The sequence below is a fragment of the Cimex lectularius genome, unplaced genomic scaffold, assembly GCF_000648675.2.
Source record: "Cimex lectularius strain Harlan isolate CLEC.00 unplaced genomic scaffold, Clec_2.1 scaffold8, whole genome shotgun sequence".
In the NCBI taxonomy this organism is placed as follows: Eukaryota; Metazoa; Arthropoda; class Insecta; order Hemiptera; family Cimicidae; genus Cimex; species Cimex lectularius.
Genome location: NW_019392656.1, coordinates 390,684 through 406,168, shown reverse-complemented (window position 1 = coordinate 406,168; position 15,485 = coordinate 390,684). Strand labels below are relative to the sequence as shown.

Here is a 15,485-nt window from a genome sequence, read left to right as displayed (position 1 = left end):
ATTCACTGTAAAAACTTACCTAATTTTGTTGTTTGATACAGCTTTTATGGATAAGTAATTCAGATATCGTGAGATGCGGTCGGGTGTGATGTAGGTTTCAGAAAAACATTTTCTTTATTGTGCCAACGTTTCAATCTTTTATTGAGATCATCTTCGGGGCCTGGGATTTACAAACAATGTTTACATTTAACAAATACATTTAGGATGTGGATAAGTGAATTTATACAATGCAAAATATATTTTATATTCAAACAAAGTATTTCTATCTAACCGTTAATCGATAGTAATTCAGATATCGTGAGATGCGGTCGGGTGTGATGTAGGTTTTAGAAAGACATTTTGTTTATCGTGCCAACGTTTCGATCTTTATTAAAATCATCTTCAGGGCTCAAAGTGTTTGTTTTCTGGTAGATGTGACATTCTTGTGTGTCGTGTTGAGAGTGCCCAGCACTCACACAGAAAACAAACACTTTGAGCCCTGAAGATGATTTCAATAAAGATCGAAACGTTGGCACGATAAAGAAAATGTTTTTCTGAAACCTACATCACACCCAACCGCATCTCACGATATCTGAATTACTATCGATTAACGGTCATTAATCTCTACACATTTATGAATAAGGTTTTTTTTTCCACTTTGAAAGCTGAAACTTTTACATTAAATTTTTTCAGCACTAGGTTGGGTGAATTGCGTGGGTCTTATGGTCAAGCATACCTCCCATCTGAAAATGACCACTATAATACTCTTCCATTCGGAGACTTACCTCCTAGAGCACCAACCACCCCATCAACTCAGAGAGGGTTTTACAATGAAGAGTTTGCCCCTTTGAAACTTCACAGCACTAAAGATGAATGTAAGTTAAGCTATTGCTTTTTAATGTTGAAATTTATTTTTATTGTTATTTATTTTTTGTAGTTGATGATCGGAAATATGATTATAATCGAGACCGAGACAATGATACTCCTGATACCATCATCAGTTCTTCTAGCCCTGAATGTGTTATGCCTGATTTTCCAACAAAATTTCCAGGTATTTATTGTGTCAACTTTATAATAATATACAATATTTTCTTCTTTTTTTTAATGTGCTTTGTCTTTATGTACGATTAAATTTTGTTCTTTGTATTCAAGGTTTGCAGTTCGTTGATTCTGACGGTGAAGAAGACAAATTCAAATTGTCCCGTTTCTCTCCGGATATACCCATCATTTCTCCACTCATTGTTCGACCAAAACCAATACGATTTTATAGTGATATGGTATATAATGCAAATATTTTTTTTGATCTATAAATCTGATTGTAATTTTATTATTTTTAGGACAAAGAGAACGAAGGCCCTCCAAGCAAAAAGCACTGCGACAATGTTACGGTGACGCTCACCCTGAGTTCTCAGGCCGCCGACGATGTCCTCTCCGTTCTCAGGAATCTGGCAAACGTTTTGCGAATCCCTGTTCCCGTCCACTACAGCATCACAGAAAGGAGCAACACGCCTCACAAACTCGGCCTTTACAAGATCAAAGGCAAAGATGGGAAAGAAGGAGGTACTTTGGATAAATTTTTCTAACAAATGCTCACGGTTCTAATACGATTTTTATTAAAGGCCACATCGACATTCAGTCTATTCTCAACGGCAATGCAAAGTTCTGCCGTCACTGTGATGTCGTAATACTAAATAATATTATGAGAAAGAAGGCTTCTGAGATGCCTCTTGTGGCAAAGCAAGGGGAAGAAGATCTTTATTTTTGCAGTTCCAACTGCTACATGCAACTTGCGCTTGCCCACCCACAACCAATACACAGTGAAAAGGTAACCAAATTAATATACAATTTTTTAGTAACTAAGTTATTTTATAATCTACAGAGGTACATGAAATTGATCAATGAATTGTACATAATTATTTGGCAGGTACAGTCAATAAAGTACCTTTTTTTAATATGGCAAATAAAATATTTTACACCATAAGGCAAATGTAGCTTTATAAAAGACTTAATTTTCAACTATTCATATTGTTAAGGAGTGATTTTTGGCCAAGTCAAAGTGGTGTTAGTTTGCTCAGAAGAAATTCCGACAGTTGCCAAAAATAAATACACATATACTTTCTCTGAATTCATACTGAATGTTACACTTTTTGTCAAAGAAAAATCTCTGTGATTACACAAAAGTATTAAAAAATATGTGGACCTCCTGATATCTGGATGCAGTGCAATGCGATGTAAACCAACCAAAGCCCCCCTTTGCCAATCCGATGTACAATTTTCTGTAAGATTACCCCTGTGCACATTTGCCTGATGCCACACAACGCTCTCCTACGCTGCAACCAAGTTCCCCACTTTCCTAATTTTTGTCGACTACAATTTAAGACAAAAGAACTGGACTCTCATATGTTTGTGGTTTATTTCAAATTATGGATTTTTTGTCATTATATTTAATTACAACATACTTATTACAATGCAAACCAAATTAAACTAGAACAAAATTCATGAGTTTTAATAAAAAATTATTTAATTATGATGGTTTGACAGAAAATTTATCAAAACACTGAAATACCATTTATTGATGGAATGAATTTAACTAACATTTTATTACCTGGTTTTGCTCGTATTAATGCATTAAGAGCAAAACAGGCGTTGTGTTTGGGATACACGCTGTGTGACTGTCCGTAGCGTACACTTGCATCGAACAGATGTGCACACCCCCACAAAATGAGAGGTGTTGTGTGGCGTTGCGTTGCGTTGGGTGTGTTCTCTGCTTATTGATTTGGGGTTGAGGAACTTCTTATACATCAACACAAGTGGTTTGGGCATCTGACTTGTATTTGCCACACTTGGGTCCCTGGATCCAAATCCCAGCACAACTCACGGTTTTTAAATTATGAATAATATGAAAGAAGTATTGTAAAATGATTTGACCCCTCTTGTACGACATGAGCAGTTGGACATTTAGCCCTCTTGTATGACAAGAATTACTTAATTACTGCAAAACATCATGCTTTTCAACTTTTGAATTTAATTATTTTAACATCCCTTACCTATATTTAAAAAAACTATTTTCAGTAAATTCCACTCACTCTGTTCCGTTAGATCTAAAATGCTTTGATATAAATTTTGTTAGATCACTATATACTACCATTTTTTCCCAGTTATGATCTGCATTTTAACATTCCACTAGTTAAAGTTGTCTTTTTTTTTCCAACTTTTCTGATTATCCTTATGTGGCGGCTCACCCTCACTGTTTTGGTCTGTTAAACATATTTTGGCAGTTATTTGGCCATCTTGAGCAGTGGGTTAAGTCCAAGATGAAAAACAATATGCAAACTACAAGTTTATCGCCCCAAGAACTATTTTTTTCTTATTGAATTGAAATAAAGAAATAGGGTCATCATCTAAAACTTACCAATAATCGGATTATTAGCTATGTAGCTATCTTCATTTTTATTCCTTGATGAACATTGGATGGTTTGTCCAAAAGAAGAAAAAAAATTAATAGAAGGAAAAAGAGACTGAATAAAAACCAAAAACACAACTCATAGTAATGCAAACTCTCTGTTTGGACATATTGGATAAAATAAAATGTTAAAAAGAAGAAATGCACCACTCTCAAAAATCGAGGGAAAATTACAACTCACAAAATTTTTCAAGCTGTCTTCTTCATTCATTAGTGGCTGCAATGGTTTAAGCGTTGACATGGAGCTTATCATTGTAAGGTAAAGGTCCCGGGTTCGAAGGCAGGGCCGCTGGATGGGAACCCAACATACTTACAAATGGACTTCCCCCCCCCCAAAAAAAAAAAAAAAAAAAAAAAAAAACAGCGAACAGTTTGAAATATCCTACCAAACAGACAATAAGACCTTACAAGGAAGGTTGCAATCCTGTTCATGATGTCATCCCCGGGGGGCGTCGGTGGCCGCAAGGTTTAGTCTTTGACACAGCGCTATCACTGTAAGGTAAAGGTCCCGGGTTCGAATCCAGCGGCCCTGCATTTGAACCCGACATACTTACAAATGGGCTTTTTTTCAAAAACACCGGCACCCTGAGGGTTTATATGACCTCTGCTGTTGCGAACCCTCGTAAAAAAAAAAAAGAAACAAAAATGTCTTATCCCCAATGACATGATTGATTCGTGTGATACGCAACAAGCCATATTCCTGAGGGACGATTCATGGGTTCCCCAGAGATTTTCACAATGTAACCAGAGATCGGATTCTTCTTTATATTGTTGTATGATGTTCACAAAATCTCTGCTACTGTTAATACATACGATCCTCAATGCACTGTCTTTGCTTTTAAACTTGTTAGGTGCTCCACAACGATGCTGGTCTTGATTCATTCATCTCTCTCTCTCCCTCTCTCCTTCCTCTCTCCTCTCTCTCCATTACATAAACATCCTGAACCATAGTTGAATCACCACTCTATGCCCAACATCGAACTAGTATAATAAGCTTGCCTCAAATTAATTTTATCTGCTTCCATATCGTATATCCATTCTAGACTGACTTTTAGGATCAAACCCTTTCTTAACAATATCTTTCAATAAGACTTTTGCCACCTTAAACTTAACGGGGCTAGCAGGTAATAAAGTATAAACCTTTATAAGGGTGAAAGTTTAAATTTGAAAAAAAAGTATGCATCCACCATTTACATACATTTGTTCAATTTCATGATTTACTGTATTTCTATGTTATTTGTATTAAATATGCACACTGTTAAACATTATACATGGACTCCATAACATACACTAGAACTGTGAAATTAAAAAAACAATCCTCTACTACAATTATTTGTAGGCTGCTTCGATTGTCGAACACCATGGTGATATCTCGAAAAAGTCTAGATTGGATGCTATTTGTGATTCGACAATAATAAAACAAGATTTTAAGAAAGAGGTATGAATAATTAGTGGTTGTTCAAACCCGTTTTATGCATTCAGATAATCATCGCTAATTTTTGTTTTAAACATTATTTTTACTTTCAATAATGTTTGATTTTTGATAATCCCAGCATGTATTTGCAGAATAAAAACTTTAAAAAGCTGCATGTTATAAAAACATTTCACTACTAGCGTAAAACCTATGGTAATTGGACATTAAGTCCTCCTGAAAGAAAGGTTTAATTAATTGTTGAATTCCTACCTTTTTATGTAGATATTTTTGTAAGCAATGATTATTTCATCAGAAAAAATAGTTGAAATTTTTTCCTGATTTAATTTCAAAATGATCTGTCAGAATGTGACTGTTACGCATGTATAAAATCCTCGTAATCAATACACAAATGTACATAATAAAATGTTAAATTACAAATTACTCCTTAGCTTCTCGATACAACAATATATTTTAAAAATTGTTATCCTCATAAAACAGTAGATATATGTAATTTGTAGTATGTTATGTGCCATTATTTTTTCATATGCTCATCATTATTTTTGGCTTATTATATAATAAATCTTAACCGTGCATAGTTTTTGCTTGGCAATTTTATTTTTGTAAGTTGTCAGTTCATTAATTATAAATTAATACTAATTGAACTTAATTTTTTTTTAATAGAAACCACCCAATGACATTTCACCATACATGAGTACCAGAGGAGCTGGAAAGAGGGATGTTAAAACTATAGAGAAAACCATCGTCCCAACAGCAAAGAAATCACCATCTCGATATCGTACTTGGTCGAATAACAACATACCTCCGCCACTCAACCGCCACAAAACACCTTCGGACAAAGAAATGGCCGAGGTTTGTTATAATTTTTTTTTTTTTTAATCTTCAGTTGTATAATATTAAAACCTTAATTAATACTTCATTTGTATATTATATTTTTTCTGTTGTTCTTTTGTGCAAATTTAATATATTGTTTTATATTTTAATTGCAGGTATTATTTAAATCTGGAATTACGGTGATGCCGGTTAAACTTGAAGATGACACTAGGGTCTGCCTTTTCTGCCATCAAATTGGTGATGGTGTAACTGACGGCCCTGCAAGGTAAGCGGATCATAGATAGAAATTGAAGATTCTGAATCTACTATAAGCGGGTGCTGTTGCTCTATGTGGTTATTGCTAAACTATAAGATATGCACTTCAGCATACACGCTTAACCACTTTTTGTGTGGAGAGAAGGTAGTTTTCCAAAAAAATACAATAAACCAGAGAAATAGTTTTCATAAATATTTATCGTTACAAATCAAAAACAGGCAAGTCAGCCACAACTTCCCAACAAAGGCTCATTAACACCAGATTCCACTTCCTTCAGGATCTTTTTGCAGCTTCCTGGATCCTCATCAGTCGACTCTATTCGACTTGATAGAAATGACAAAAGATGGAGTGAGTGCGGTGTTCAATCCTTTAAAAAAAAAAAAAAAGGTCTATGACTTGTTTACATGGCTAGGCTCTTGCTGGCTGAATTTGATTGACTGAGTCTGGCTGCTCTTGACCGAGTCCTTGGGTTGATTGACTTTGCTTTTCAAATCATCCCCTTTTATGTTTCTCAACCAGGGTAGGAGGAAAAATGAAAATAAAAACTATTGGATCAGGTGGTCAACTTCCTTCTAGTAAAGGTTGACTGTGTAATAATTCATAATTCTCATGTTTACCATTAGGCAGCCTCCTGGTCCCAAATGAATATACTTGTATCAAATAGTGTACAACACCCACCCCATTGAAGTGACCCCGAATTTATAGCATACCATAGCTTGAAGAACTAGGTCTGCAACAACCTTCCATCCGTAAATAACCTTGACTTTCGTTATTTAGTGGATTTTTAATCTGTTGCACTTCTATAATGTCCAAGAAAACGCATGGGAAACGTCTCTTTTGCTTCCCTACTGGGAGGACCACCTGGTGGCCTTATTTTCAAGATATTAACTTCTTATAATAAATATACCTAACTCATAGTAAGAAGGGAGAGGCTTACACTACTAATTTCTTCTTTTCAGGCTGTTAAATTATGATGTGAACAAGTGGGTCCATTTAAACTGTGCCCTTTGGTCGTATGAAGTATACGAAACAACTAACGGCGGTTTAATGAACGTCGAATCTGCCTTACAAAATGGAATGACGGCGCATTGCGCTTATTGTAATACAACCGGTGCAACTCTTAAGTGTTATAAAGTGAGGTGTTCACTCGTCTACCACCTTCCTTGTGCCGTTAAGGACCAATGTGTTTTCTACAAAAATAAGGTAAAATTAATTAATCACAATTAAAGAATGTTTTTAAACAAATTTTATTTTTTCAGACTTTACATTGCAATAGCCATGCTCAGAAAAACGAAAAGGAAAATGAACTCACGACCTTGTCAGTGATGCGCAGAGTGTATATCAATCGGGACGAAGGCCGCCAGGTCGCTTCAGTCATGCACCACAGTGAACAGACGAACCTTTTAAGGGTCGGTTCTTTAATATTTCTATCAGTCGGACAGCTCTTACCTCACCAGCTACAAGCGTTTCACACTAAAAACTACATTTACCCTATTGGTTACAAAATCGTAAGTACTCATTATTCTCACGATGAAAGTTAAGTTGATCAAGTGTTAATGAGATTTTTTTTAAAATGTGCAGTTGAGAATGTATTGGAGTATGCGCAATGTAAATAAGCGGTGCAAGTACTTATGTTCAATTCATGAAGTCGACAGCCGCCCTGAGTTCAGAATAGTCGTTCAGGAAAGGGGTGAGCCTGATCTCGAGCTGAAAGACACCACGCCAAAGGGCGTATGGCTCAAAATACTCGAACCTATGGCCGAACTCAGGCGGTCTGACAATCTGGTTCAACTTTTTACAAAATTCATCTCAGGTGAAGATCTTTTCGGCCTCACAGAACCTGCTATTGTCAAAGTCTTGGAGAGCCTACCAGGTACGTTTTTTTGGTTGATTTTATATAAATAATTCAATTTTTCCAATCAACTTTGTAATTTTTCACTATCTTTTCTTTTTTTGTTAATTTAGGTGTGGAAACCCTGACAGATTATAAGTTCAAGTATGGGCGAAATCCTTTACTCGAACTTCCGCTGGCCATTAATCCGACAGGATGCGCACGCTCCGAGGGTAAACCCAAGGGTCAGGGTTTGTGGAAGCGGGCTCACACGCAAAGGACATGCTCGGCGTCTTCAAGACCAGCACTCGCTCCGTCCACTCCTCAATCGGGAGAACCCTCATGTCCTTACTCGAAGCAATTTGTCCACTCTAAATCATCGCAGTACAAAAAAATGAAGCAGGAGTGGCGGAACAACGTTTATTTAGCAAGGTATGTTCTCATTATTAATGTGTATCAACCATTAATAAAGATCTTTGTCTGTTTTGATCAAATATGAAACTAGTTAAATAAAAATTATACTAGTAATCTAACACATTAAATATTTTCTAATTAAATGCAGTTCTCAATAGTTTTGTTGTGTATTTTTTTATTGCTAGATATAATCATTGAGTGTTGATTTGCTTTTTTTTTAATTTTTATTATTTATTTAGATCGAAAATACAAGGGCTAGGGCTGTATGCAGCAAGAGATTTAGAGAAGCACACTATGGTTATCGAATACATTGGGGAGATAATTAGAACAGAACTGGCCGAAACAAGAGAGAAACAATACGAAGCAAAGGTATAAAACGAAAATAATAATTTCCTCAGTGAGGAATTCAACGTGTTTTTTCCTTGTTTCAGAACCGAGGAATCTACATGTTCCGATTAGATGAAGAAAGGGTGGTGGATGCTACCTTGAGCGGTGGACTGGCGAGGTACATCAACCACTCCTGCAGTCCTAACTGCGTTGCAGAAACCGTGGAAGTCGAAAGAGACCTGCGTATAATTATATTTACAAAACGAAGAATTAGCAGAGGAGAAGAAGTAAGTCAACTATCAATTTAATGAAAATTTGTCATGAATTATATGTTAATCGCGTCATAAAATAAGTCTAGCGTTTTTGATGGTAAATTCAAAATATCGGATTCTAGTAAGCCAATTTAATTAACAATGCAAGAGCCATTTTGTTCCACTACCTTTTGTCCTCTTTCATGTAATTTTATAATTGCATCCTCACAGTATGTCTAAGATTTTTGAGCGATTAACTCCTCTGCAAGTGGGTATAATAGGGAAAAACCACTTGTTATTTTTTTTTATGGCTCACCATTCTCGCTCACCAAATTTATCTTACCCATAATTCCGAGCGAAAACTTAGGCGGGTTTTTCTAATTTCAGTGTGCCAGAACCAGGGCCAAACAATTGTTAAGGTTCATTGTTTTAATTACAGGTTACCATCCCTTACGGGTTAAATAATAATAATAATTTTAAAAAAATTAAACGAAGAAGGTTAAAAAGTCATTTGGTTCACATAGCAATTAACAACTCTGTAATTTTATTAGCTTTTTCTTGTGAATAAAATAAATATCAAAATATATAAACAAATAAAAATGCATTTAAGCATACAGTATCTTACAAAAGTAATTGGAAATCGTACTTTTTTCTTTAAAATATTACATTTCACTATTAGAGCTACTTAATTGTTTTAATTAGTATTATTATATATTATTTTTATTATTTACGTTATGTTTAAACTATGTCCTTCTTACAAGCTAAACTTTTGAAAATTATTTTTAAAATGATTATGATCAATAAATTATTTATGGAAAAGTAAGTGTGGATCCAACCAGCAGGTCTCAAAAGTAAATTAGCATTTGTGTACTTATTTTTGTTTAGTTTCCTCATATCTATCGCAACGATCCCAGTCTGTATTCTTCGTTTCTCCATGTGGTCGTACTATTAGTTTGTATAAAACAAATGCCTCAAAAGTATGTTTCTTCAATGGAAAAAAATTGTCTGTTAATTCCCAATTTCATGGCCCCATCATGTACTATAATAGAGCTGCCACCATGCTTTACAATTCCACAAGTATTTTCAGGCTTGATCTCTTCTCCACCCTGTGGCAGTACCTTTAGTACCATGGAGGTTAATATTTTCTTCATCCAAAAAATTATCGTCCCAGGAAGAGTTCAGACCAGAAACATCATTTTGCAAAGCTTAGCCGCTTTTTTTTCTCTTTATTTCTCCAGACTGATTAATAGCTTCTTTCTAGTGATTTGTCCATGAAAATTGGATTTACATAATACATGTTGAATAGTTTCCGAGTTTACCTCAATCCTTATTGACTAATAATTTCTTGTGATTTGGAAGTGTTCATAAACGGATGTTTTATCATCCGTTAAAAATTTCCGCTCGTGTTTCTTGCAAGATTTTCAATCAACCTGCCCTATCTGTGTTGGCGATTCAGTCTTCCTCTCTAATATCATGGGTACTAGACAAGATTTTCACATCTGAACTTTTTTTTTTTTTTTTTTTTAATGTCATTCCTTTTTCCTTTCGAAAAATAACGGTAGGATATTTTTCATTGAAGAAACGTTGCATTTTTTAATTTTTAATACAAGCTAATAGCAGAGCTACAGTTATAAATGAGAAATATACGTTCAGATTATTGTGATAAATAGAAACTAAACGGAAACCAGAAAAACTCCAATCCTGATTACTTTTGTGACTTGTGATTGGATCCACATTTACTTTTCCATAATTAATTTATTAATCCTAATTGTTTAAAAAAATTAAGAAATTTAGCTTATAAAATAAAAATAAATTTTAAATGTAAATATAATTTTCAAATAATTAATCCTTAATTAAGGTTTTGGTTGAGATTTTGTCCAATCTCACCATCGGACCACAAAATCTAATAGATGTAAATATAATTTTTTTAAAAAATAGGTAGCTTTAATAGTGAAATATATTATTTTAAAGTAAAACCACGATTTTCTTCACAATATTTTTGTGAGATACTGTGTATAATTGCAATTAATATTTTCATTAAAACTAAAATGAAAAAGAAATTAACATTTTTTCAATTAAAACTTAAATTTGAGAGTTCTTGTAACTAGACATAACATGTAAATAAATAACTAGATAATGCTTAATGCTGGGAAGTGGGATCATAAATGTAGATTTTGGATGGCCTGGAAAGTAGGAGAATGAAGAGTGGTGAGAGCAGATGGATGAGCACCCAGGGTGAAGTCATACAGACAGTACTTACTTAGTTACTTAAACCATCATGACCATACAAAATACAAATTTGCCTGGCTGAGCAGTAAAATACAAAACTGCTATGGACTTCTTTTATAAGCCAATAATTTTTTTAATTAGATTATCATCTACCCATTGACTTAACGATTTACTTATTTATTTATGTATTTATTTTTTTTACAGCTTGCGTACGATTACAAATTTGATATAGAAGATGATCAGCATAAAATCCCATGCATGTGTGGAGCGCCGAATTGTCGGAAATGGATGAACTAAATATATAGTTAGCCCCAGTCCTCTTGCCCGAGAGTTCAAATAATTATAAGTAGGAAAATTTGTAAAAATGTTTTTATGTAAAAATAATGTCTATAAATTGTACATATTATATACTTTAAACTATTAAAACAAAAAGAAAGAAAAAAAGAAGAAAACAGACATTTGTATAAAACGTTTATATTGTGATAGTTGTAAAAAAAAAAGCTTTTAATTAAAAATATATATAAATATATAAATGTATATTATAAAAAAATAAACAAATTATATAAGCACTCACTAAGAGAGAAAATATTTTAGATTTTTTTAATTGCATGTAACAAAAGCTATATACATGCTAGTGCCTAAATGATGAAAAGATACAAAATTTCAAAAGGAATCATGTGTCATTTATCATAAAAATGTCATGATAGCCTTAAATTTTATGTTACTTTTACATTTTTTCCATGAAAAGCTTTTATATTAATAAAAAGAATATTATTAGTTAAAAAATCTATAAAGTGATTCTTATAGTACAATTGGTTTTATATGTATGTAAATGTGTGTATGTGAGTCAGTGTGTAAATTATATACATATATAAATATATTTGTGTAAAGTTTTCAAATTAAATAATAAAAAAAGGGTCCAATAATGACTTTATAATTGCACCAACATGAAATTTATTGTTTCTTGTAAAATAAAATATTAAAAAATTAATAAAATTATTATTTTATTTGTATGGTTTTTATTTTTATTTTGAACACACTTCGTATTGAGTTTTAAAATGTTTGTATATACAGGCACTATCTAGTCCTTTAAACTACAAATTAATAACTCATGTTATACAGAAAGATTCCTCAAGACTATCTTATATTTTTTATAGATTAAGTAAATGTATTATATACTGTAATTACGGAAAACGGAAATCCAATAAATAAAATAATTCATCATTTAAAAAGAAAAATATATAATATATATAAATATCAATTTTTATAGCTTCTGACAAGAAAGGTTGTAATTAAATAATTAACAATTTGTAATTATGTTGACTAATAATAGGGTGTTTAGTGTTTATGTACATTTATATTTTGTGTAATGTCATTGTCTTTGTAATATTTAAGATAATGTACAACATAATAGTTTATAACTTTAAAAAAAGTTTATTGTTTCACTTTCTTTGTTTTGAAATAAATCGTGTGTATTTTTTATGTTGTAAATAACAGAAACAGTTACCGTAATTTAGGATAAAATGACATCCCTTAAAACTGGAATATTTTTTTTATCAATGGAAATTGAACTTTTTTTTCTAATTATTTTTTTTTTAATATGTAAGGAAAGGTCAGTTTGGCGACAAAAAAAATGTGGAATTGTTGCTTTAGTTTTGAGCAATCATTGTGTTCGCAATGAATGACGCATTGTGCCTCCCATATGCTGTACTATTTTACAGTTGTATAAAAAGAAAAATTTATATTTAGTATTGTATTTAGAGGAAAAACATTAGATAACATTTTTGCACTACTAAGCTATTGTGCAAGAGAAAATTTGCAAGGAAAATTGAGAAAAATATACAAAAAAAATTATTTATATGAGATTTTAAATGTTTTGTGTTATCTTGGGGTGGGATTTTCAAGCATAAATTCTCTTCTTTTACTCGACTTTCTTGTTATTCTTTTATAGTCACGTTTGTCTTCTGTACTGTACATTGTAAAATTTCTTTCTCTTATTTTATAAATGATCAGTGGCTTAGATTTGAAGCACCCGTTTTTAAAATATGACTAGAGTATTGTATTTAATTAAATAGAATGTAACTTATGTGAATTACGTTGTTTTAATTTTGTATATCTTGCATAGTTGTTAAATTTGACAATTCTATGTTAATTTTTGTTTCATAAGAAAAAAAATAGTTATTTTTATTTGACAATTATTATTATCAATTATTATATAGATGCTTTAAAAGGGCAATTATTTGAACTGTCTAAAGATTCTCGTATATATATTATATATATGTAGTATAAGATATATTTTCCAAAACAAACTGTTGAAAATTATATGTTCTCAAAACATCTACAAATTACTACTTTTATTCAAATATCCTTGAATAATATTTAAAGCACGTTTACATAAGCAACAGTCAAACATGGGAGGTACTTGATTTTGCCTTACCTGGATTTACTTTTGCTTAAATCAAGTTGGGGAAAAGTGATTAGAATCCTTTTTTAAAAAAAGATAATTCCTGTAAAAAAGATAATTGTAAAAATCCTTCAACCTGATGATGAGCTAAGGCTCAAAATCCGGATCGTTGGAAAACAACTTACTGTGAGTAGGAACTATATTTTTTAAAAAAGGATTGAACACCGCACTCACTCCATCATTCATTTCTATTAAGTGATTGGAAAATCTCATGCTATACATTGTACTACTCTCATAACATGATGTACAGCCTGTGATGATTTTACTCGTGCATCTGATCATACAACTTACCTGCGACAATTTTTGAAGATGGTTATAAAATACAAAGAAAATAGATAGAAATACATGTAGAGTTATTACTTAATTATTGTTAGAGAAATATTGATAATATATCTACTTATTCCTATCAAAACTTCACTTTTATCGAAGCAGTAATATTTTGTGTTAATATTAGAAATAGTCTGTATATACAGGAAATATTTTATGATTATGAAAAAAACTATCTTAAACTTTAAATACCTTAGAATTAATTTATTTCCTCTTTTTAGCATTCAATCTATTATGCTGATTTCTGCTAAAGTTTCTTAGATTTCCGTTTCTATTATGAGGAAGAGATAGTATATAGAAATGTACGGCTCAAAAACAGCATTCCTCATTACATTCTTGCTAGGTAGTTTCAATAGGATATGTTCTACATTTCTACCTCTTCTAGACCTACTCAACACTGGGCATTTTTTGATAGTCCCATTTTTTTAACGTGGTATTTAACTGGAGCATGTCCTGTAAATATATCAGTTTTGTTAATTCTTTTCTGGTGACAGGAAAGAACTCTTTCTCACATTGGGTAGTTTTTGCAAGAAGTCTTTTTGCTTGCCTCACACCTGGTTTTCGCCCGCAGTATTTATTGTGTTCTTTAGTTACCCAATATTCCAGTTCTTTTTTAGCAAGTGTATTGTTGCCTGTAATTCCCTCATGACCTACGACCCACTTTAGCATTAGGCTATTAGCAGATCTTTTTTTTCCCCAGAGAATTTAGGCAGTTCCAGACAATTTTGAGACCTTGTACACTTGGAGAGCTTTTATTGCTACTTGAAAGAATTATTATTGTTGCGGCTGGAAAGACGATCGGTCTGGGGGCCATGTTGTGCACAAAGGCTTCTTTATACCATTTACCAACTCCAAGTTTGTCTTCTTTTCCCTTTATTTTCCTAACCAGCTAATTTTTCAATGATTATTTCAAATGGTTTATTAAAATCTAGTATTTTCAATTATAGGTCTTTCACGGTTTTAGACACAGAATTTGATCAAAACCTTTTTACATAAGCAAATATGCAGTTGTTTCACCAAATAAATTACAATGACAGGTTTTGTTCTAAAAAAAAAAATAATACATATCAACATTATCAGCTCATTTCTGCATTAATAAATAAAAATAAAAACCGATGAGCTAAAAACTATTGACATAATAAATACATTATTCTAAATTAAATATGCACAGCTTTGCTTACTACAACTATGCATGTAATTAAAATAAAGATTAATTTAATTGACGTACTTACATTTTCCTATTCTTGTTTGCTTTTTCTGAAGTAATGATTATATAAATATTTGTGTTACATTGATTAACAACAAATGTAGGCAGATCTAAAAGTATAATAAATATACATTTTGTCTTAAAAGTTCAATTCACACCGTACAAGAAGACAACATGGAACATATCACGGAACGTATTATCAAGCTATTTTAATTTCAACAAAATTCAACAAATTACACAAACAATAAAAATACTATAATCTACAATCTATAAATAAAATTTATTTATGATGATTCAATATAATCTCGTAATATATCTCATATGTAGGCCAAAACTAAATACATGATTTTTATTTATTTTTTATGACACATGTATTAAAATGGTTCATTCTGCAGTGCTTCAGAACATTAATCTAAGACGCAAAAAAAAAATTAATTTAAAAACAATTTAAGGAATGTTCAAAGATTATTA

At 32.1% G+C, this 15,485-nt stretch overlaps 1 protein-coding gene across 16 annotated transcripts in view; it reads left to right on the top strand.

Annotated features, from left to right (window-relative positions):
* Window positions 1-12,839, top strand: part of LOC106669646 (histone-lysine N-methyltransferase 2C-like) — a 43,244-nt gene extending 30,405 nt beyond the window's left edge. For 13 of the 16 annotated variants that reach the window (XM_024224638.1, XM_024224637.1, XM_024224635.1 and 10 more), the window contains 15 exons: window positions 673-854; window positions 917-1,030; window positions 1,132-1,256; window positions 1,317-1,539; window positions 1,599-1,804; window positions 4,782-4,880; window positions 5,538-5,726; window positions 5,864-5,973; window positions 6,924-7,167; window positions 7,224-7,472; window positions 7,546-7,837; window positions 7,930-8,227; window positions 8,449-8,578; window positions 8,641-8,823; window positions 11,221-11,313. In XM_024224638.1, coding sequence (XP_024080406.1) covers window positions 673-854; window positions 917-1,030; window positions 1,132-1,256; window positions 1,317-1,539; window positions 1,599-1,804; window positions 4,782-4,880; window positions 5,538-5,726; window positions 5,864-5,973; window positions 6,924-7,167; window positions 7,224-7,472; window positions 7,546-7,837; window positions 7,930-8,227; window positions 8,449-8,578; window positions 8,641-8,823; window positions 11,221-11,313 — 2,737 coding nt within the window. Of the gene's footprint in view, window positions 1-672; window positions 855-916; window positions 1,031-1,131; window positions 1,257-1,316; window positions 1,540-1,598; window positions 1,805-4,781; window positions 4,881-5,537; window positions 5,727-5,863; window positions 5,974-6,923; window positions 7,168-7,223; window positions 7,473-7,545; window positions 7,838-7,929; window positions 8,228-8,448; window positions 8,579-8,640; window positions 8,824-11,220 lie in introns of all 16 variants that reach the window. The other 3 variants (XM_024224646.1, XM_024224631.1, XM_024224642.1) reach the window with 2 other exon arrangements.
* Window positions 12,840-15,485: the final 2,646 nt, after the last annotated feature.